This window comes from Lepisma saccharinum, chromosome 8 (assembly GCF_977018435.1).
Source record: "Lepisma saccharinum chromosome 8, izLepSacc3.1, whole genome shotgun sequence".
Classification (NCBI taxonomy): domain Eukaryota; kingdom Metazoa; phylum Arthropoda; class Insecta; order Zygentoma; family Lepismatidae; genus Lepisma; species Lepisma saccharinum.
Window position 1 is genome coordinate 54,835,800 of NC_139236.1, and position 23,456 is coordinate 54,859,255.

The window sequence follows — 23,456 nt, forward strand, 5'->3', positions numbered from 1 at the left end:
TTGGAGATGACAATGATCTTATTGGTGCATGTGAAAATGCACTACAAGTTCTTCATTTAAGTCCACTTTATGCATTGGAAGGATAATCAGTCTAGACTACAGTTTAAAGTGTGGCATAAATCATTGTCATTAGAAACTGATATTTCATAATTTTATTACTTTTATGTCACTTTTGGCTAATCGAGATGAACTATGACTGATGATAAGACGAGACTGATGAAAGGAGACTCACAATTAACACCCATGCTCAGGCTGGGATTCAAACCTGTGTGAGATTGAAAGTAGCCTACAGTGTACATGCTCGGCCACCAATCTGACTGGAACCGGAAAAAGGGAACCTTAATTACGAGGGACATTCCGAAAGTAAGTTTCGTCATTTTTTTTTCACAGGGAAGCTGTATTGCAAAGTTATTGTTATAGCACATTGCCATAACAAAAGACAATCATTTCTGAATTCACGACGGGAGGAGCGAGAGCAGAGGAGTGATGGTGCATGTGCAGAGTGCCGAAGAATAGAGATAAGCAGCAGACCGACGTGCTCAAGCTCATTTGAGTCCAAACCAGTATGGCAGAAAGACTTGTGCTGGAAACATGGTCACAAATGGAAGTGCGTGTTGTCGTGTGCTATGAATGGGCACGTGGGACTAGTGTTTCAGATATTCATCGACGCCTACAGAGCATCTATGGAGATGACGTCATGTCCCATCAGATGGTTGGGTGCTGGTGTTCAATGTTTAATGAAGGAAGGCAGTGTGTGGAAGATGAAGACCGATCTGGGTGCCCTTCCACATCCACGACTGCAACAAACGTCGACAGAGTACAGGAAATGGTGTTAGCCAACAGGCACGTAACTGTGTATGAAGTCGCATCCACACTGGGTGTTGGACGTGCTGAAGCTCACCACATGATTCACGACTTGTTGGGATATCGGAAGGTGTCGGCAAGATGGGTGCCGAGAAACCTCACCCCTGAGCACAAGACTGCAAGAATGGCAATATGCCTCGAACACTTGATGTGGTACGAGCGCGAGGGGAATGACTTCCTGTTGAGGATCATCACAGCCAATGAGACATTGGTGCACAACTTTACCTCAGAGACCAAGTCCGCCTCAATGACATGGAAACATCCCAGCTCACCCATCCTGAAAAAAATCAAAGTGTCGCAGTCCACAGGGAAGATTATGCTGACAGTGTTCTGGGACGTGAAGGGTGTCATTTTGTTTGATTACCTCACTACAGGGTCCGTCAATGCGGCATGCTATTGCCACACACTAAGCAAACCGAAGTCCGCCATTCGACGCAAGATACCAGGCTCTTGAGTCGAGGTTGTTCTTGGACGACAATGCAAGACCCCACACAGCAAGGGTCACTGCAGAACACATTCATCATCTGGGATGGGAGAGATTGAATCACCCGGCATACAACCCCGATCTTGCCCCATCAGACTTCCACCTTTTTCCTGCGTTGAAGTCAGCACTATTGGGACGTCACTTCAGAAGCAACGAAGAGGTGCAACAGGCTGTGAAGAACTTCCTTAAATCGCTGGGCACCGATTTTTACCAGGAGGGTTTCTTGAAATTGATTTCACTTTACGACAAATGTATCAATGTCGGTGGCGACTATGTGAAAAAATAACCAAAAGATTGTATTTTGTTATGACATTGTATTCTTCTGATTGTAATTAAGCTTTACTGTGAAAAAAATGACAAAACTTACATTCGGAACGTCCCTCGTACAAGATAACAAGAGTTAACAATCAACAGTAAGTTACAGTAGTTTTAGCTTCAACGAAACTGGTAGGCTAAGAGTTTCTACAATTTTTATATTTTTATAATTTTTATAATTTTTATAATTAATTACAGTAATGTGTAAAGGCAGATTAGACTGAGGATGAGCATACCTCTAAAATTTCTTGCTTTTCATCCATCGCATATAAATTTGGAACTTCTCCAGAGTTCAACAGTGAATCAACATCTTCAAGGAATGACTCTTCCTTCATCTGAGAGTCAGTCATCAGCAAAACTGCATGCTTCCCCAGGACACCAGATAATTTCAACACCTTTTTAATATCCTCCCTAAACTCATTTGTGCCTAGAAAGTAATAAATGAGGCAATGTATAACTGGAAATGTTATTACTGTCTAGTGATAAATTGGAAAAAAAAAGGTTTGTCTGGATAATTCTTGATTATTTGAACTACTAGTGCTATCTGCCTGGTGTTCCAACCTAACGGCAACATCACGAAGGAGCCTAGCAGAGACTGCAACACAATGACATGCTTAGTCATCAAACATTGTCTGTTTCTGTCACCATGTGAAAAGTATATCTCAAAAATTCCGTTACAGTTAAAATGAATGTTATGGACAAGCATGCCACAACAAGTTAAAACTATGTTACAAGAGTATTTTTTTTGGTTAACTTATACTTTTTTATATAATTTTGATTCTCATCAAATTTCCACAAAGCCCACAAGACAAACTCATTATACATACCATATTCTTTTGATATCTCAGGTTGAAATAAGGTACAACCAGACATGCTTGCAGCAAGTCTTGTAATTGACTGTCTGCCTGAGCCTCCAACGCCAACAAGTAACCCATTCCCATTTCGCATGGCAAGCATTCTGCATACACGAGACAAATGCTCCAGTGCATACCTGAAATTATACATGAGCTATTATTCATTCTGATATTACTGATGATTATTATTATCATTAATACAGTAAAATTCTGATACTAGGTTATAATTTCAATCCTGATGGTCATAATAAACCATAACATTACAAAATTACCCTAGATTTTACATTTTTCAGTTTTTTTCATCTTGACTTACTGAAAAACATAAAATTGATTTTCCACTGTAAATCTATGATTTAGGTTCTTCTTCAAGGTTCACATAACCACTTTTTATAGATGCAAAAAAATATATGGTTATTTTAAGTGGTTTCATTGTGTTGTGTCGTTATCTTGGCTTAAGAAAGTTCTGGGAAAGCCAGATGACACGTTGCATGAAAAATAAAATAAAAATTACTTAAAGTAATGGTATATTACTTTGCAATCTATGATTTATGATATTAAGGAGTTCATTGGCAATATTTTTCTGAACATGCCTCTATTCCACACAGGATACAATATGAAGTATATTTATTAAGTGTGTATGGTGTTTCAATTACCTAGTAAAGAAACAACTGTAGTTGCTTATAAAATTAAAACTATAAAAATGGTATATTAGTTGTATGTATATTTAACAGCATCCATTGATCATTAAAGAAAATATAAAATCTCTATATCTACCTAAACAACACAAGATCCATCTTTCTTTTGTTCATAGTGTTATAATCCTGTAAGCCCAGAAGTGAAACTTCACAAAACTGATCAAAGTCTGTAACCTCTTCATATCTTCTGTCATTTCCTACAGCATTTGGATCCATGTAATTTCCAAAGAATAGATCTCTCAAAGTATCCTCACTAGGCTGCAAAATAATTAAATTGATCAATCTAATTATGTTGAATTAAAAAAATAATAACACAAAATGTTCATAAATGTTAAATAGTCAAATTTCAATCCACATCAGCAAAATTCCTTTAATTATGTCTTACTCTTCTATGATTAAAAGATTAATGAATAGTTAATTAGAGTCATGAATAAAGTTTTGTTATATTTTGAAGCTTTGTTGGACTAAAAGGGGTCATGGTGGAAGACTGAAGATTCACCATAAAAACAAATAAGACAAAACAAAACAAATTAAAATAAATAGTTAGGTAAATTAACCAAACTCAAATAAATTACAACGAAATTACAAGAAATAGCAATCTCCAAGCCAACGAAAACAACATTTTCTTTAAAAAAAAATATCTTTATTATCTGTTTTGATAAGACAGGCTGAAACAGCAGATATGAAGCACAGGTAGATGATATGAATACAATCACTAATTAGTGGCAAATTATTCTTTTTGTACAAATTTAATTATATCAAACCCTATAGCCATCTGCAATGCACATGCAAAGAACCTAGCAACGTGATATAATTTAATCATCATAACCAATCTCTCTCTCTTTTATATCTTGCTTGAAAACTATATTATATTCTTAATTTTGGTAATCTTGTATCCACTGTACTCTTCTTTCATCAAGGTATTAAAATAAAAGAATAGTATTAGTGGTACCAGTGGCTTAGCAGAGTTACAGAATGAGAGTTTCAGATTAAATTTGAAGGTACCTTAAAACGGCAACACCATCAGTTGAATGTAAGTACAAATAATTTTTGCACTTTTGTGATAGTGCATCAAATAGTTAAAAATAATTTACGTGTAAAAAAAATGTTGTTTCTGAATAAAAACAGTGCTGTAGTTATCATTCCACTGACTGGATTTTGAGTCTCACTGATATTGAAGGGAATTAAAATGTAATGTAATTTTAACATTTAAATGACTTTTCACATTTCTCTTTCATTTTGGCTCATGATCTTAACACTGTTAAATGAAGTGAAAATAAAGTAAAATTTGTTCTTAAGTTTCCTGCACATCTAATTATGTACAAAGGAAAAAATATTCCATTTTGAGCACTTTCAAAAATAAGAGAAAGAGAGAGAGAGAGAGAGAGAGAAACAGACAGACAGACAGACAGACACACACACACACACACACACACACACAAAGAATGAGGGAGAGATTAGAGGGGCAGGGAAAGGGATGGCTTATTGGTAGAGGCATGCATATTTAATTTTTGATGAAAATATGAAATGTGAAATAACACATCGTAATGTTAATATTTCATGTTTCTGAAAGGTGTGAGGTGCAGTTTCATACCATATTTCCTCACGAAATTACACAAAATTTATACTTTATTTACCGACACGACACTTTCTGAAGTTTGAATTATCCTGTGAGTTATGCAATTCATGGATAATTGATTAATTCTGCTGTAAATATTTGAGAAGAAAATATAGACTCCTTTATACAGGAATAAAATAAATAATGTACGAGGGCCTTTTTTTTCAACCTCTGATGGACCATAAACATAAGACAAGTGTAAGTAACAAAATGAATTTATTATCAAAAGTTATGTACATACCTGGTTACTTTTCGACATAATCGTCGTTAAGATACAGGCATTTGTCATATTGTGGGATGAGCTTTTCGATCTTCTCTGCGAAGAACGTTGCCACCAGTGATGTGAGATGGGCCTGAATGTTGCTTTGAAGCTCCTCATTGATGTGGAAGCTTTGGCCTTCTAGCCAGTTCTTCAATGCAGGGAAGAGATGAAAATGACTCGGTGAACCCAACACCTTCTGGAGCAATATAAATGGGAAGTGTTTGATGACCCGGCGTATAGCCCCAACCTAATGCCGAGTGATTTTCATCTCTTCCCTGCATTGAAGAACTGGCTAGGAGGCCAAAGCTTCCACATCAATGAGGAGCTTCAAAGGAACGTTCAGGCCCATCTCACATCACTGGCGGCAACATTCTTCGCAGAGAGGCTTGGAAAGCTCATCCCACGATATGACAAATGCCTGTATGTCGAAAAGTAACCAGGTATGTACATAACTTTTGATAATAAATTCATTTTGTTACTTACACTTGACTTATTTTTATGGTCCATCGGAGGCTTAAAAAAAATGACCCTCGTACTATTAGAAGGGATATGTGTATTTTGTGTAATAAGTGCAGTTTTTAAATCAAATTTAGGATTATAGTCTGAATTTTAAAACCAAAATGTCACTTTATATACTGCTTTTGATCCAATTTTTCACCGCTATAACACCGAAATGTAATTTTACTTACCACTTTTGAACCCAAAATTGACTGTTTTTGTACTGAAATTTTGCTTTTTTATTTACCAAAAATATGTGCCTCTACTTATTGTTATTAACACAACAATATTATGCAGTGAGAAGGAATATAATCACTTACACGTTTTCCTTCACCAGCTAAGTCTTCAAAAACATCATCATATTTTTCTCTGAAATAAGTTTCCATACCATCCCTTATCTTGTTATACAGCCAAGCTCTGTCTTCTGCATCAATAAGTCTATCATAGATAACTCGTAAGATTTCATGTACCCATAATCTGTAATACAAAAACACATATGTTTATGACTCACTAATAAATATAGCATTACTTCTATCTTAATATTCAAAACATTTGTAATAAGCAAATTTAATGTTTAAACTTTGATGTTAAAATTTTATATTGTCATAAACTGAAATTGCCTTCAGTTCGTTTATACAACAATAGTGAGTTATTCTACTTCTAAAAAGAGAGTAAACCCTTTCTAAATCATTTTCAAATATTTTTTTAAAGTTGGTATTTTATGCCAAGTGTCCTCAACAAATTAAAAACCACGTATCTTACTCACGTGAAATTTTGTCTTTCCACGTGAGTAATTCTAAACTGCATTAACTACATCCATCATGAGTACACGTATCTTGTTCTGTTCTCTGAATTTTCAGACCAACCTCCGTCCATTTTTCTGGGATGAAAAAAAAAGATTCAGTCATAGAAGGGTAAAAAACATGGTTAAAATAGTTAAAAGGGATAAAAACTTGATTACCTGATCATGTCACTGAAGAAATTAGTCATTCCTTGCATCTACCTTTCTCATTCTTTTCTCTTGCCCCTGAAGAACGATCGATGTTGGCCTGAATATTCGGAGGGAAAACAAGGTATGTGTTCTAATTTGATCTCATTTTTAATATCAAAGGTTTACAAAATGTTTAAAAAAATCATCTAAAACCTGTAAAAGAATCTCTTGGTACAAATATGCACATCTTACCTGGTAAGCATCTTCATGTCATCACCTGACTCCTTTTTAAGTAGTGCACAACACTGAACAATTCTTGCAACATCTCTTAAATTGAAAATATAGTGTGATTTTGCTGGAGTTGGACGAAGTTGCTGTGAAGCAGACTTGTACACATTCATTGTAGCCAAGACCATGTTATTGGCTACAGCTGAAATATTGGGTCCAAATCCATTATTCTAGGAAAGAAAAATAAACAATGTGCAAAATATACCTGCCAAACATTTCTTGGAACCACTTCCAATTCCAATACCAACACAAAAAACATACATGCAGACAATACATTCTCCTGTATTATACAATCTTGAAAGTCAGAACATAGCAAAATTTTATAAAATTTTCCCATGTATTACACTTTCCTACATTTTGAGTTTATTCAACTTGGTTCCCTGAAATTTGTAAAATCGAGGTTCCTCTCTCCATCCATCCACTTGTCTGTCTGCCAGTCCATCCATCCATAGGAATGTAAGAAAGTAGGATTCCACCTTGCTAAATGTTATGTAAAATAACATGAAAAAAAATAAGCGAAATTTATGAATGTATTTAGAATGGGGATAATTTTTTTTATTTATTATGTCTTGTTTATCATGGTGAAGTTAAGGCTTTGTATCCTTTTCTACCATGGTTGTTATCTGACAATATTAGCAAATAGGGGTATTTTCCGTAAAGCTGTGAATCACATGTCAGTAGGAATGGGACAGATTAAGCAGTACTATCTTGCTATTAGCCAACATAGGCACATCAGAGTATTGATTTATCACAGCAGTTTTCAAAGGGTGCACCATGAAAATTCACACAGACATACAAAATAATAAAAAAAAATATAATAGCAAAGCATGAACATACAGAAAACAGGTATATGTTTGAAATATTTCTATAATGTTATTTATTAATCTTAGATACTATTCAAGTGTAATACGAATTGGAGCAGCAATGGCGGCAATTTTTGCCCCCGCATTATGGCCTCTTAATAGTAAGCCTTGTCTACCAAGGGAAAGTAAACTTTCTTCATTTCTCCCTGTGAGTATTATAGGATAGATCTTACAAAATCAACTATAACTCCTCAACCACCACTTTTTACTGATTTATTTCAGTTTCCCATGTAATAATGAGAACAAAAGAACAAGTCAACAATATGTGAATAATAGGGGTCCAGGGAGGACACAGGGGCAAAGGTTCAAATTTTTACATTTGCCAAAATTACGGCTTTCGGAAATGTTTAATTTCAGCTCTTCTTTTCAATATTGGGGCACAGGCATTACGTCTCCTCAATGAATGGTGTTTTGTCATGCTTTCCTGTAAATCTGCTCCATCCACCATCCATATGGCCAACACAAAAAGTGAAATTCTGGAAATTATACATTGTTATACATATCTTACAAGTGTTATTTTTTCCCCAAGAAGTACCAGCTTATTTTCAAAGAAACTTTGCATGGTTGTCTGTTGTCTATTATGGTAGCCACTGGGGAGTGTCAAATATTGGGCTCAGTCAATAAATAACGAGGCAGAGGATATTACACCTAAACTATGGTAGTTGGAAATGAGTCGATGCTCGAAATGGAGGTGCAGGTGTGACGAAACTGATTTGTGCGCGATTTCCTGCAAAATGGCGTTACATGTCTGGCAAGATATGCGCAAAGGCTGCTAACCGAGCAGCGGCCGTGTCCAGTCATTCAGTGTTTGGAAGCATGCAGATTCCCCTCCACCAAAAAAGTTTAAGACCCTCCACACTAGTGCCAGCAAGGTCATGCTTTCGTTCTTCTTCGATCGCAAGGGACCGCTCTTCGTCGACTTCCTGGAGCATGGAGCTACGGTCAATGCCCAGCGGTATTGTGAAACGTTAATGAAGCTCAGGAAGGCAATCAATTCGAAACGTCCTGATCACCTATCTCGTGGTGTCATCCTATTGCATGACAACGCTAAACACACAGCCAACACAACAAAGGAATGTCTGAAAAAATTCAAGTGGAAAGTCCTGAGCCACCCCCTCTATAGTCCAGATCTGTCTCCATGTGACTTCCACGTCTTCGGTGAGCTAAAAAAAAAAGCACTGCGGAGACAACTGTTTCAATCGGATGATGACGTCAAGGAGTACATGCACAATTGGTTCCAACAGCAGCCAAAGGAGTTCTACTAACATGCCATTTTGCGACTGGTGTCACAATGGGATAAATGCCTAAACAGTGGCAGACAATACTTTTCAGGTTCGTTACGTAAGTACCGTGAAATATCCTCTGCCTCATTATTTATTGACTGAGCCTCATAAAAAATGTTTTTTATGAAATTTCGATTTTGTTCTTCTTCCTTTAACTTGTATTATTGGAAGGTACAATCTATAAATTTCAGATCAGTTAAAAGTATCTCCTTTTTTATATTTATTTTTATTTTTTCCATGGCAAGTTTGAAAAGTGCGTGCTTGAAAAGTCCCAGCCAGAGAGGCTTTCCAGGCACATGAGGCTCCTTCCAATAAAGGTTAAAAGCCTACAGTTACTCATGATTATCCTGATATTTTTTTTAAATATAAGCGTAAATCATCTTCAACATTGATAAATATGATGATTTAAATTTACAAATAAGTAAAAATTATCTATAAGGTTAAACAATCAAATATGATAGTTTGGCACCAAAGACCAAATTAAATAACTGAAAAGAGTATTATTTAAATTGTGTTTTATATTTACCTGCAATCCTAGAAATAACACTGTATGAAATATCTTGATCATACTTTCATCTGAAAATGGATTTATAGAAACTACATTAAAATGTCGAAGGTATCGAAGTGTTATGTCTTGACGACTGCCACCAGGAGGTCCCATTGCAGAAATTAGCAGCACGTCTTGCAAAGTAAGTTTAAATCGATCAGTTAAATCAAACCTGGCGGAGAAAGATATTATGTTATAAATTCAACATATCATGGACTTAGTTGTCTGACTCAATGAATAGTCATTACTTGGAAAGTAATATAATTAACTTAAATTTTTAGAAAAATGGCAGTTTGATGATGCATATGATAATGCATAGCAAAGTAACATAGTAATATGCTTGTCAGGGCTGATAAATAAATATAACTACACTAGAGATCAAGATTTATTGTGACATAATCATTTGGTAGTAACAATTTTCAATTTTCACAACAGTTTTGTTGAATGTTTAGCAGTTCACAAGAAAGAAGTATATTCAGTGTGAAGCTTAGTATGTACAGTATTTATTTTATAATATTTGCATTTAATTGAAACATTTACTGCATACTAACATCAAATATACATGAATTCAAATTCCACTTACTCACTCACTCACTCACTGTCAAATTCTCATCATGAAGGAAGCCTCAGAGCCAGAAAATGCTTCATTAATTCCACTAATTTTGCCAAAACAAATTATCTTACTTTTCCAGATTTTCCAGGCCATTGTAATTAATTTACTTTATTTTCCTTTTCATAAATCTATTCAAAATGTTTTTTTCAGTAGCTCACCTTCATTATCAGCTCCCTTAAAATCCTCAGTGCAGCTATGGTTACATGTAATACTTTCTCAAAAATCCTGACACTAGCAGCCTGAAAAAATTACTGGAGACAGAAGTGAGCTGTTTATAAAAGTAGTTTCATCAGATGAGAAAAGAAAATTAGTTACCAATATCCATGATCCATGTACTGTCTCAGAAGTTCAATAGGTGGTTGAGCTCCATATTGTTCCTTCAGGGGCAGGTTCAAATCATCAACAAATATGGCACAGATCTTATTCCTTGGTGCACTATACAAATCCTTTCTTCTTTTGTCTAGTTTGGAAATAATCAATTCCTGAAATACAGAATGTTTGCAATCTGATGAATAACTAATCTAGTTTGAAAAGTCTAAATTTTCAATTCTGTGTCTATGTGAAATAATCTGTGATCAGAAATAGCATTCCTAATATTTAGATTGAAATCAAAATTTTAAATCTACTAGTCTCACAAAAAAAAATAATAATAAAAAATAAAACTTCCTATCAAAATTAAAGCAATAAAGAACTCCACCTGCACTTGATTCGCTGATGTCCGTGCTGTGAATGCAACAAAAGCAGGAACAACTTCTTCTTCTGAGATATTATTCAGCAACATATCTTGAATGTACATGCTTTTTCCTGTCCCTGTTGATCCAACTAGGAGGAATGGAACTTTGTGCTTGATGAAGAGGCGAAACAGATGCTGGTACCTATATAAAACAAATGCATATATATTAAATATACACGTATATATCTACAACAGATATCTAATATCGGCTAAAATTATTTTACACATAAATTAACATAAAAATAAACTTTTAAAAACTCATTTCTAGGAATATAGCCGAAAAGAAAGGAGCTGAACTACCAAATAAATTAAATTGGATTTTTTCATAGTCAATTAAAATTAACACATTCAAATAAATTTGAATGGCACAATGCAACTGTTTTTAGGAATGAATAACGGTGTCAGCCAATATGGCATATTGTATCACATTTTTGTATTTCTTTTTAGTTTACATATCTATTGATGAAGGGACACCGATGTTCAGGCTGGAATTCAGAACATTACTGATCAAATATTTCTATGAAGAGGAGTGCACAATTCTGCCCGTTTGTTATTGTTTCTATTAACATAAATAAATTTAAGTTGTGTGCCATGTTTTTGTGAAGTAAATTTCTAAATAAAGCTTCTCTTTTTTAATACAAAATCCATCAGTCATATATTCAAATTATGGAGGTGAAATATTTGTTTGTATGTTTGGTTTGGTAGATTACTGTATTGGCTGGGCAGTCTGTAGAGTATGGAATGCTGGATGAGACATAATTTCAGATTTAGTCCATCTAAATTTGGGGGACCTGTGATGGAGCAGATCAGAGATTTGTATTTCAATTTTAAGTGGAATAAAAGATTTGTAAAATGTGCCGAGATCAGAGAGATTGTTTATTTCAGTAAGATGGTAGAGCAGACTCAGCATACACACACATTAAGACTGTCCCGATCTACTCAGAAAAAGATTGTATTTATCGTGCATAATGCTCAGGTCCTTTTACATGGCAATTCATTGAATACAATCATTTTCTTTCAAATATTTTGTTTGATGAGTTTTCTTTGAGAAGAAGGTAGTAGTACATTTTGAGTTAAAAAGTAACACATAAAAGCATGTCTATTATTTTATAACTTCCACAAAAGAAATCACATTCTATATCCAATACCAATAAACTAAACGAAACCACCAACCTTAATGTGTCAATTGTTGGTACTAAAAGCTGCATGATATTAGTTGCAGACTCTACTCTCATCGAGCGAGCTTTCTCAACCCAACATTTCCATTCACCTTTGTTACGATACTCATAATAAAAGTCATAAACAGTTTCCTTTGGAGGTATTGAAGTGTCCACAGCTCCCATAGTTCTTGGTAAAGGATGATCATCATTCTTTCCTGTTTTCAAATAAAGAGTGATAATGTAAGCTGAGTATGTGACATTCATGCAAATGCTATATTTTAAATAATGGAGGTACGTGCAAGTGCACCTACATTAAATCACAAGAATTACCGTAATTTATACCTCTTAATCTTGGATACAGAATGTGTTTGGCAGGTATAGCACAATTTCATGCTATCATAAATATCATATCAAAGATGTGAAAATATAATATTACATACCTCTAAATGAGGAATCTATTAGATATGATACCTTACGAGGGGAAAATGTACTCATTGAGACTTATGTATTGCAACTATGACACTAACATGGGTATGAAGCAGGATAAGGACTGGAGATTTATGATTTTTGAAGAGCCTGGAAGAAAAGACAAGAAGAGGTAAGATAAGAAATGAAGACACAGGAACTAAAGAGAGAGAAAGTGGAAAAGAATATGATATAAACATGTACAAAAGACAAATGTTATGAAATATGAACAGATACGGTATATAGAGAGAAGAAAGTAGATTGGAGAACAGATAATGAGAGAGAGAACGATTGATTTGGTTTATGTTCAGTTTCTTTTCTGCCACTTTGGGAAAATCATGAAGATGAGGATAAGTGATGAAATTGATGAAGTGACACTCACGGGCAACACCCTTGATCAGCAAACCCTGTGGCCAGCTGCTGAAACCACATAGTAGATGAGTAGCTTTGGGGCTGATCCAGCTTCTCATCAACTATACCTGGAGGCAATTTTGGGAACGGAGCGGAGCATGTTGTGATTATGACTTAGATTAACGCTACTTGGAACCCCACTTTTACTCCTTGTATGTCCTTTCAAAGCACAATACAATGCACACAGACCACATTTTTACTTTTTCAATCTAATTTTTACATTCCTGGATTCCTGCATAATATATTCAGTGCTTACTTATGCACATACTTAGATTAAAATCCTTACTGAAGTAATAAATTAAAGAATAATAGTTTGAATATGTAAGTGAATACTAAAAAGATTTCCGTGAAACTTAGGCAGAATTCACATCGAAGAGACACGCGATGCGACACGTGTCGCTTGGAAGCAAACCCTCAGTAATCAATGCAACCTTTCGAACCGAAGAGAGACGGCAAAATGCACGTGTCGCATGTCGCTTACGTGTCTCTCGGACTGTGCAGTTTTATCAATATTGTGATTGGTGTCTCATCAGTTTGTTGTTCGTATTTGCGCAGTGAATGCTTCCCTCCGAGCTATATTTAGACTTATGAAGAGAGCCCAACCGGAGGTTTTACAACACATTTGAAGCTCAAATTTGTTGATACCAGGTGTGTCAGTTAATAATTCTTAATTGATCCGAAAGAAAACAAGTGTATCTGGGGAGAAAGGTAACAAATGCTTTATTCAAAGTATGCGTCATCGCTAGCTATACATTGTGCCCATCTGTCCGTCAAATTGTGGATGCCCTTCCAGAAAAATCATTCACATTTTGAGGTGATCCAGTCAGCAAGCCATTGTTCGACATCTATGAAAACAAGTGATAGTCCGAAGGGGCTAATTCTGATGAGTATGGCGGGTGGGGCAAGAATTCCCAGCCAGGTGCAGAAATGGTGTCTCTGACGCCTTTCACTGTGTGGAATGAGGCGTTGTCGTGCTGCAAAATCACTTCTCCGTGTCTTGTTGCCCAATCTGGGCACTTTTCGATCAATGCATGGTTTAAATTGATGAGTTGTTGATGGTAGCGAACGACATTCACTGTTTCACCTAGTTTCAGATGCTCATGGTACACCACATCCTTCTGATCCCACCAAATGCACAGCATTGTCTTCCTTCCGAAGCGATTCGGTTTTGCGGTCGATGTTGAAGGTTGTCCTTGGTCAACCCATGACTTTTTTGCATTTTGAGTTCTCGAAGTAGATCCATTTCTCATCTCCAGTCACTATCCGATGCAAGAAAGACTTTCTTTCATGCCGAGAAAGCAACACTTCACACACAGTTTTTCACTTTTCCATTTGTCTGTCGTTCTGATGATGTGGGACCCATTTTCCTGCCTTCTGGATCTTTCCCATAGCATGTAGACAATCAAGTATGGTTTGGCGACCAACATTTAACTTCTCTGCCAGTTGTTGTTGCGTTTGCGTATCGTCTTCGTCCAACAGTGCTTGCAATTCGGCATCTTGGAATATTTTTGGCTGGCCTGGGCGATCTTTGTCTTTCAAGTCGAAATCACTACTTTTGAATTGTCGAAACCAACGCACACACGCGTCTTGCGTAAGGACATTGTCACCGTACATTTCCACAAGGATACGATGGCTTTCACTCGCGTTTTTCTTTTGATTGAACAAGAAAAGCAGGACGTGTCACACATGCTCCTTATTTGGTTTGAAGGTAAACATGTTTCCCACACAAACCCAATATAACGATCACTCGCACTCGGTTGAACATCCACAGCATTTTGACAGGTACTGTCCTGGCAACACACTGGCGTAACAGTTGAGACTGTGCACCAACCCTTGCTTCCAGCGCCATCCAGCGATGAAATTAAGAATTATTAACCGGCACACCTGGTATAATAAAGTATTGATATGTACAATGTTTTAAGATTTAAACACAACATTCTCTTCGCTTTATCAATTTTTTTGATGCAGTTATGGGCTGCAATTTGTCTTCAACATCGTGTAAAGAGGCAGTGATTTCGCCATTTAGGACGTGACTGTTATTATTTGAAAAAGCCAGTATATGGAGGCACTTTAGTCCAAAATAGATCAGTCAAAATGGTAAAGTAATCTAGTGCATTGTTTCTCAACCGGCAGGCTGCGACCCGATACTGTGCCTTTGTATCAACTATACTGAGCTGCGAAAGGTTCTGTTGAAAATGGTTGACAACTATCATAATCCCAATATCATATTTGAGTTGTGAATTTTCGAAGTCCATTTTATGCACAAATATACTTATCAGGACTCGACCTACAGTTTAAAGTGGGACCTCCACCACAATGTGCCTCCACCGGTTATCGAACCCGGCATCACTTAATTACAAGGAGAAGACATTACCACTTCGTCATTCATATTTTTATATTTGTCAACAATTCTACACACGTAATCAAACTATTATTACTCTTTATGATTATGCTCGAACTTATTTATCAATATTTAATTTCATAGGCACATGTTAATTCATACATAGAATCTTTAATACTGCAAAGGTACTTACGAGGAAAATTCTTGGGCTAAGGGCATTGACTTAAAAAAAATACCGTGACATGGTTTCACGAAGATTGAGAACCATTTCTCTAGTGTTTAGATATTTGCTTTATCCAGGCTGGAAAGTCTAGCATATACACTTTGATGTCAGTGCATATTATATCTCAGTTTTTTCATGCACAACATGCCTCTCCCGAGTTTCAATAACTTGCACAAATTGAACAATGTAACAATGTCTATTGTTATGTTTTTTTCCAGTGACTAATAAAATGATTAATGCAATTATATCGGAATCATCATGCGAACTGAGCAAAGAAACAAATGTTGCTTGCTGTGTGTCGCGTGCATCTTGTCTCTTCTGCAGGGTTGGCATTTTTTTTTTAAAGAAACAAAACAAAGTTGTTGTTTTCTTGTTTTGAACATGTTTTAAACAAGAACTGATAAACAACATATTTTAAACAAATAAAATGTTTAAAACATAATGACAAGAAGACTTACTTTCTAAGAATAATGATGAATAAAGAATCTGTTAATCATCCAAGGATGGACTGTGATCCTATTATAAAGTAAATACTTGACTAACTTCTTGCAATACACATGTATTTTAGTCTTAAATCTCGCATGTAGGCTGTTCGAGAAGCTTCAACTAATCCACAGTTGCCAGACCCACTGAGTCTATGTGGTAGCTACTCTGTTGTTTTTTGTTGTTTTTGTTGCTTTTTTTAAATATATTTTATCGTGAATGCCACTGACATTATCAACAATGTGCACATTTTGCAGTGTGTTAAGTGAGGAACAAAACGGTTTCATTCGTATAGTATTCAATTTTTAAAATATTTTAAACACCTGTAAAAAAAGCTAAACACCTGTAAAAAAAAAAAAGCTAAACACCTGTAAAAAAAAAAAGCCAGGTGTTTTAAACGTGACCCACGGGTATTCATCACGATATGTAAAAAAAAAAAGTGCTCGCCTGTGCATAGCACCATGCTATGAAGGCATATAGGGGGTGTGGGGGTAACGCCCCACACTTTCTTGATCCGGTCGTGAGTGGGGGTGATGTGATCAGCATCACGCCCCTGACCGCCTTTGCCCCCCAGGGTGTCCCCCAGGTACCCATGTTATTCGACGCTGGGTTGGCGCCTGGACCGCTTCCATCATTAGAAAAGTTCCCGGATTTGAACCGACCGGGGGATATGTTTCTTTGTTAATTCAATATACATTTTCAGCCACTGAACAGATTTCTATACACAATAAACAGAATAACACGCATTGAATGAAAACATGCAAATAACCACAAACTATCAAACACCAAGTATCAAAATATTTTTTAAACATGTCTGAAAAAAACATGTTTAAAACACTTTGTTTTAACCTTTTTAAACATTTGTGAAAAAAAGCTATGTGTTTTAAACGTTTAAAACAAGTTGTTTGTTTAAAACACTTTTGATTTAAACATGCCAACCCTGCTCTTTGGTGTGAAACTCTCGTGTCTCATGTCAAGTGTCTCTTCGCTGTGAATTCTCCCTTACTTGTAAATGTTCTATTAATTTTGGTGGCCTCTTTCACCATCCACTTGGGAAACTCGATATTCCAGTGAGTAAGTTTCGCGGAAATCTTTTAGTATTCACTTACGTCTTCTAATGCTGGTATACTTAATTATCTGATAAAGAAAACAATTCAAGGCTATTTACATTTCAAGATTGAAGGCAATGATTATGCTATGGTATTTAAAGGAGTGCCAGAAGAAACAAGTTATTGAATCAAATTTACCTCGCCATAACTCTCTGTAAAAAAGATCAAATTTTTGTCGAGAATTTTCATCTAGAATGCCTGCTAAGCTCCAGATAGCCGATTCCACGAGAATTGACTGTAACCACACATTTGCATATTTTTCAAGTTCCAAACATTCACTTACTTCTTCCATATGCAAATCCACCAGTCTCAAGAATGAGCTATAAATAAACAAACAGTAGGTATAAAACTATATACAAATATCAATGAAGACAATTATTTTGATTAGCACAAAGTATAAAAGGACAACTTGATAAAATGCTCAGAAATATTCACAAAACTATGCAAAACAAAGAACAAAGTATAGATTTTATATTAGATTAATTTCATTCATGAATTACATGTTTGCATTTACATCCTGTGATATATATATTGTCAAATATAAAATTTAGCTATATATCACAGCTAAAAATATATATTAGTAGCTAGTAGCTAAAAATATAGTAGCTAATTACAAAAACAGTCTATGTAAAAAACACACATACAGCACACAAACCTTTATAAAATATGAGCACCTGAAAAAAGGAAAAAAAATCAACAAATATTTCCATTGACATTATTTTTAGTCACATGTGTGATTCCTTCTGATTTTCTTTTTGGCAGTAGTTATTAATTAAACATTTTTATGTTTGTGTTGCAAAGACTGAATTTTACATTGGTTGTAGACATGAGATGTCAAAGCAGTCAGACTGTTTGTTGCATGGACTGTTCTACTTGGCCTATATACCTTTTTTGTAACTGATCTTTTTACAAGAAGTGGCTGCATTTACTAGAGGATTTTTGTAATATTTCTTACAGTTCATAGCAATTCTACTAATTTATTATGTCAGGTTTAATCTTTAAATGCTGATGCTTCTGTGCCTGCGAAGAGTCTCATGTCGGGAGATCTCCAGTGCAGCCTTTTCAAATATGGACTGGTGCAAAAAAGAAGAAGGAAGAACTATTTACCATACACATTTGCAGTTATATTTGTCATTTTTTTTCCCTCAAAGTACCATGCTCTTGTGGGAAGAGAAATTTTGGTACAGTCTTCCTAAAAAAAAAACGGAATTAGAATAAAATTTATTTTTTACAAAAAGAATCCTATTTGGAGGGCTTCCAAAAATTGAAATTCTAGAGTAAATTTCCCCTTTCTTCTTCTTCTAATTGTGCATGTATTGAGATGGAATGTCAACATTGGTCTTTCTCTGCAAGCCCTAGCGATCCCATCCAAAATAAAACACACAACTCTCTATGATGAATAGTTCTCATTCTATGATTTTTCTTTTCAACAAATTCTTATGCATTTGAAAATTGTGCAATTTAAAATTTTTAAAACCTGTTTCAGACTAACTTTACATACTGAAATTAGAGTATGTCATACCTTCATGCATAACTAACTAACTCTCTAACCTTCTTAAACCCGAAGGTTCAAGGCTGCAGCAACACAGGCCTTCCATCTGTTCCTATCTTGAGCAAGATCTATATACTCTTTTCCATCCCTACCGATTTCCCTTAGGTCCATCTCAACGTTGTCCCTCCATCTTCGTCTTGGCCTTCCTACAGGTCTCTTACCATCAGGTTTCCCAACAAGAATCCTGTGAAGTCCTCTTTCCTCTCCCATTCGTGCCACATGGCCTGCCCACCTAAGTCTTCTTGATTTAATTATTCTAATAATATCTGGACATGAATACAAATTATGTAGTTCTAAATTATGTAACCTTCTCCACTCACCTGTCTCCTCATCCCTTTTAGGTCCAAATATTTTCCTAAGAATCTTATTTTCAAAAAACTAACTAACTCTCTAGCCTTCTTAAACCCGAAGGTTCCTGGCTGCAGCAACACAGGCCTTCCATCTGTCCCTATCTTGAGCAAGTTCTATATACTCTTTTCCAACCCTACCGATTTCCCTTACGTCCATCTCAACGTTATCCCTCCATCTTCATCTTGGCCTTCCTACAAGTCTCTTACCATCAGGTTTCCCAACAAGAATCCTGTAAACTCCTCTTTCCTCTCCTATTCGTACCACATGGCCTGCCCACCTAAGTCTTCTTGATTTAATTATTCTAATAATATCTGGACATGAATACAAATTATGTAGTTCTAAATTATGTAACCTTCTCCACTCACCTGTCTCCTCATCCCTTTTAGGTCCAAAGATTTTCCTAAGGATCTTATTTTCAAATACTCTCAATTTATGTTCCTCTTTCAATGTAAGGGACCAAGTTTCACATCCATATAATACTACAGGCAAAATTACTGTTTTGTATATTTTAACTTTTACTTTCTTAGATATTAAACGATTGATTGATTGATTGATTGATTGATTGATTTAGTTTATTTTACTTCGCGTTTTGTGCCTCTTGGCTAATTTGCGAAGATGGGGATGAGTGATGAAATGATGAAATTGATGAATGGACATTCACAAACAACCAAGCCCGACCAGGATTCGAACCCGGGACCCTTGGCGTCGCAGCGCGATATGCTAACCAATCGGCCACAGGGTCGGGCAGATATTAAACGAGAAGACAAAAGTTTATGGAGAGAGAAGTAACATGCATTTCCTGAATTAAGCCTACTTTTTATTTCCTCTTTAATATCATTTTCATTTGTTAATATTACTCCTAAGTATTTGAATTTGGAAACTGGTTCAAACGAGTTGTTATCAATAATTAGATTTTGATTATTACCTAACACTTGGTTTTGGCCTGTAAGCATATATTTAGTTTTCTCTTTGTTAACTTCCAAACCTATCTCTTTAGCAGTTTTGAAAAATATTTTAGCATTATTCTTAATTGTATTCACATCATCCCCCAGTAAGTCTACATCATCTGCATATGCTAACAACTCAGTCACACCATTTAATTTTAGTCCTTCTTTAGTTTCTTTTACCTTCCTAACAGCATATTCTAAGGCAAAATTAAAGAGCAATGGAGATAATGCATCTCCTTGTTTTAACCCATCATGAATTGTAAATTTGTCAGACATATTAATACCCACATGAATTTTACTTTCTGTTTCACTGGTGCATATTTTTATCATACTAACAAGCTTCTTAGGTATTCCAAACTCTACTAATATAGTATATAATTTATCTCTTTTGACTGAATCATATGCTTTTTTGAAATCAATGAATAGTTGATGGATATTTTGATTATATTCCCATTTTTTTTCAAGTGTCTGTCTGATGTGAAAAATTTGATCTGTAGTTGATCTGTTACATTTAAATCCACATTGATAATCACCTATAATTTCATTAGCATATAGTGTTAATCTTGTTAAAAGAATGTTAGACAATATTTTGTATGTTGTTGAGAGTAGAGAAATTCCACGGTAATTATTGCAGTTCATCTTATCACCTTTTTTAAACACAGGAACAATTATGGATTCTTTCCACTGTTGAGGGATTTCTTCTTTATTCCATATTAAACAAATTAATTTATGAATTTGACATATTAATGAATTTCCACCATATTTAATTAACTCAGCTGGTATTATTTTCAAATAATCTCAATTTATGTTCCTCTTTCAATGTAAGGGACCAAGTTTTACACCCATATAATACTACAGGCAAAATTACGGTTTTGTACATTTTAACTTTTAGTTTCTTAGATATTAAACGAGAAGACAAAAGTTTATGGAGAGAGAAGTAACATGCATTTCCTGAATTAAGCCTACTTTTTATTTCCTCTTTAATATCATTTTCATTTGTTAATATTACTCCTAAGTATTTGAATTTGAAAACTGGTTCAAACGAGTTGTTATCAATAATTAGATTTTGATTATTACCTAACACTTGGTTTCGGCCCGTAAGCATATATTTAGTTTTCTCTTTGTTAACTTCCAAACCTATCTCTTTAGCAGTTTTGAAAAATATTTTAGCATTATTCTTAATTGTATTTATATCATCCCCTAATAAGTCTACATCATCTGCATATGCTAACAACTGAGTCATTCCATTTAAATTTAGTCCTTCTTTAGTTTCTTTTACCTTCCTAACAGCATATTCTAAGGCAAAGTTAAAGAGCAATGGAGATAATGCATCTTCTTGTTTTAACCCATCATGAATTGTAAATTGTCATACACATTAATACCCACATGAATTTTACTCTCTGTTTCACTGGTGCATACTTTTATCATACTAACAAGCTTCTTAGGTATTCCAAACTCTACTAATATAGTATATAATTTATCTCTTTTGACCGAATCATATGCCTTTTTGAAATCAATGAATAGTTGATGGACATTTTGATTATATTCCCATTTTTTTTTCAAGTGTCTGTCCGATGTGAAAAATTTGATCTGTAATTGATCTGTTACGTTTAAATCCACATTGATAATCACCTATAATTTCATTAGCATATGGTGTTAGTCTTGTTAAAATAATGTTAGATAATATTTTATATGTTGTTGAGAGTAGAGAAATTCCACAGTAATTATTGCAGTTCATTTTATCACCTTTTTTAAACACAGGAACAATTATGGATTCTTTCCACTGTTGAGGGATTTCTTCCTTATTCCATACTAAACAAATTAATTTATGAATTTGAAATATTAACGAATTTCCACCATATTTAATTAACTCAGCTGGTATTAAATCAATGCCAGGTGCTTTGTTATTCTTTAGCCTTTTAATAGCATCTTTAACTTCAGTCAAGTTAGTTTTTTGGGACTAAAGGTTCTGCTGTGTGTATTTCATTTACTTCTGATTTATCTCCTACATGAACATTTAAAAGGTCATTAAAGTAGTTCTTCCATCTATTTAGAATATCGGTTGGGTCATACCTTCATGTATATTTAAATAAAAGAAAAAAAACACAACTGAATTATCATTCCTGGTTTTCGAGAAATGACATTAAATGATGCCATGTGGTGCTGGTCCATACATTGGACCTGCAGGACTTCAGGCATAACACATGGTAGTCCAATGTATGGACCAGCAGAGGCCCAAAGAATCAATAAATCTAAATTATCCTTTCATACAAAACTTACCAGACTAAATTGGAAGCTCCAGTTGTAATCAACTGATAACAATTCTTTCGAACAAAGGAAAGGCATGCTGTGATCAACCATTCAAGAGCATCTGGTAGCATTTCTGGATTCTTTTCCAGCCACACTTCATTTACATTATTCAACCATGAGGACACTAATGGTTCCCAGCCAAGAGATGTTGGCTCTAGGTAAATCATTCCACATCTTGATACAGTAGCTGGAGAAGCCTACAAAACATAAACAAAAAAATAATTAAGTTTTCTTGCTTTATACATTTTACCCTCCTGATCCTAAGAAAGCAAATTGTGTTTAAATTTTCCTGAATTATAAGTTTTTCAGCCACAGTACACTGAAAAAGAAATTATTGATGTTGCACTGTACATTTCTCACAATGTAAAAAATACATACTATATATTAGGGCTGAGCTGATAACACTTTGAACCGATGCCGATAGTCACACCGATACCGATACTGATGCCGATACTTGTATAATTCCAATTTAAAATATAAAAGGCTAATTTTATATATATATACACAGGGTGTCATTTTAATGGCGCCCACGGACCACAGATTCGTATAGAGGACATCAAAACAAACAACTTTTCTCAGTACCATTTTTCTCGTTGGTGCGTCGATTCGACGCTACAGCCATTCAAAAAAGATCGTTTTGCCGCCTGGATGCTGGCAACCCAACACAACATTTGATCGTATCTGTGACGTCATTTCCTGCGGCGAAATAGCACACGGCAGGGTTGCAAGTAACACGCACATTTTGCGAAAAATGACCAACTACGAACCACATTATTAGCTGTAAAACGAAGCGAGAAACGCGTCCAGAAGACCGAACATCATAACCTACGAGTCAGAAGATCAGCAGTCATCTCCGGTGAAGGGGGAATTGAACCATGATATGAGAATGGTAAAAATACGTATTCAAAATGAAGTGTCAATATCGGATTTTGTCTCAGCCTACATATCAAATATCAACGACAATAAATTTTATTGGACTACAGCTTATATGTGGCTGTTTACGCCCAGTTACATGTCAAATATTTGCAAATCTCGTTGCAAGGTTGATATCTACAGATTTGTGTCCAGATGCCATGTGGTACTTTTGTGCTGATAAGGGAAGTATCCGAGGTTCACGTTGTTACATTACGGCTAAAACACGTACAGCCACAGTAACAACCTAACGACGATGACACAGTAGCGAATATACTGTCCTGTTCACAGTTGCAAACTATTACATGTGTATCCGGTGCATAGATAAACACAGTCGTCGGAGA

At 35.3% G+C, this 23,456-nt stretch overlaps 2 protein-coding genes across 2 annotated transcripts in view; both read right to left on the bottom strand.

Annotated features, from left to right (window-relative positions):
* LOC145991787 (dynein axonemal heavy chain 7-like) overlaps window positions 1-22,339 on the bottom strand; it is a 113,887-nt gene extending 91,548 nt beyond the window's left edge. Inside the window, exons 1-11 of the mRNA XM_083127838.1 lie at window positions 22,171-22,339; window positions 17,179-17,360; window positions 12,022-12,223; window positions 10,813-10,990; window positions 10,431-10,597; window positions 9,482-9,674; window positions 6,774-6,979; window positions 5,911-6,067; window positions 3,292-3,470; window positions 2,491-2,654; window positions 1,900-2,090 (exon numbers count right to left, since the gene is read on the bottom strand). Of these exons, the coding sequence (XP_082983964.1) occupies window positions 1,900-2,090; window positions 2,491-2,654; window positions 3,292-3,470; window positions 5,911-6,067; window positions 6,774-6,979; window positions 9,482-9,674; window positions 10,431-10,597; window positions 10,813-10,990; window positions 12,022-12,223; window positions 17,179-17,360; window positions 22,171-22,271 (1,920 nt within the window). The 5' untranslated portion in view covers window positions 22,272-22,339. The remainder of the gene's footprint in view (window positions 1-1,899; window positions 2,091-2,490; window positions 2,655-3,291; window positions 3,471-5,910; window positions 6,068-6,773; window positions 6,980-9,481; window positions 9,675-10,430; window positions 10,598-10,812; window positions 10,991-12,021; window positions 12,224-17,178; window positions 17,361-22,170) is intronic.
* LOC145991789 (dynein axonemal heavy chain 7-like) overlaps window positions 22,306-23,456 on the bottom strand; it is a 208,974-nt gene continuing 207,823 nt past the window's right edge. Inside the window, exon 55 of the mRNA XM_083127839.1 lies at window positions 22,306-22,397. Within this exon, the coding sequence (XP_082983965.1) occupies window positions 22,306-22,397 (92 nt within the window). The remainder of the gene's footprint in view (window positions 22,398-23,456) is intronic.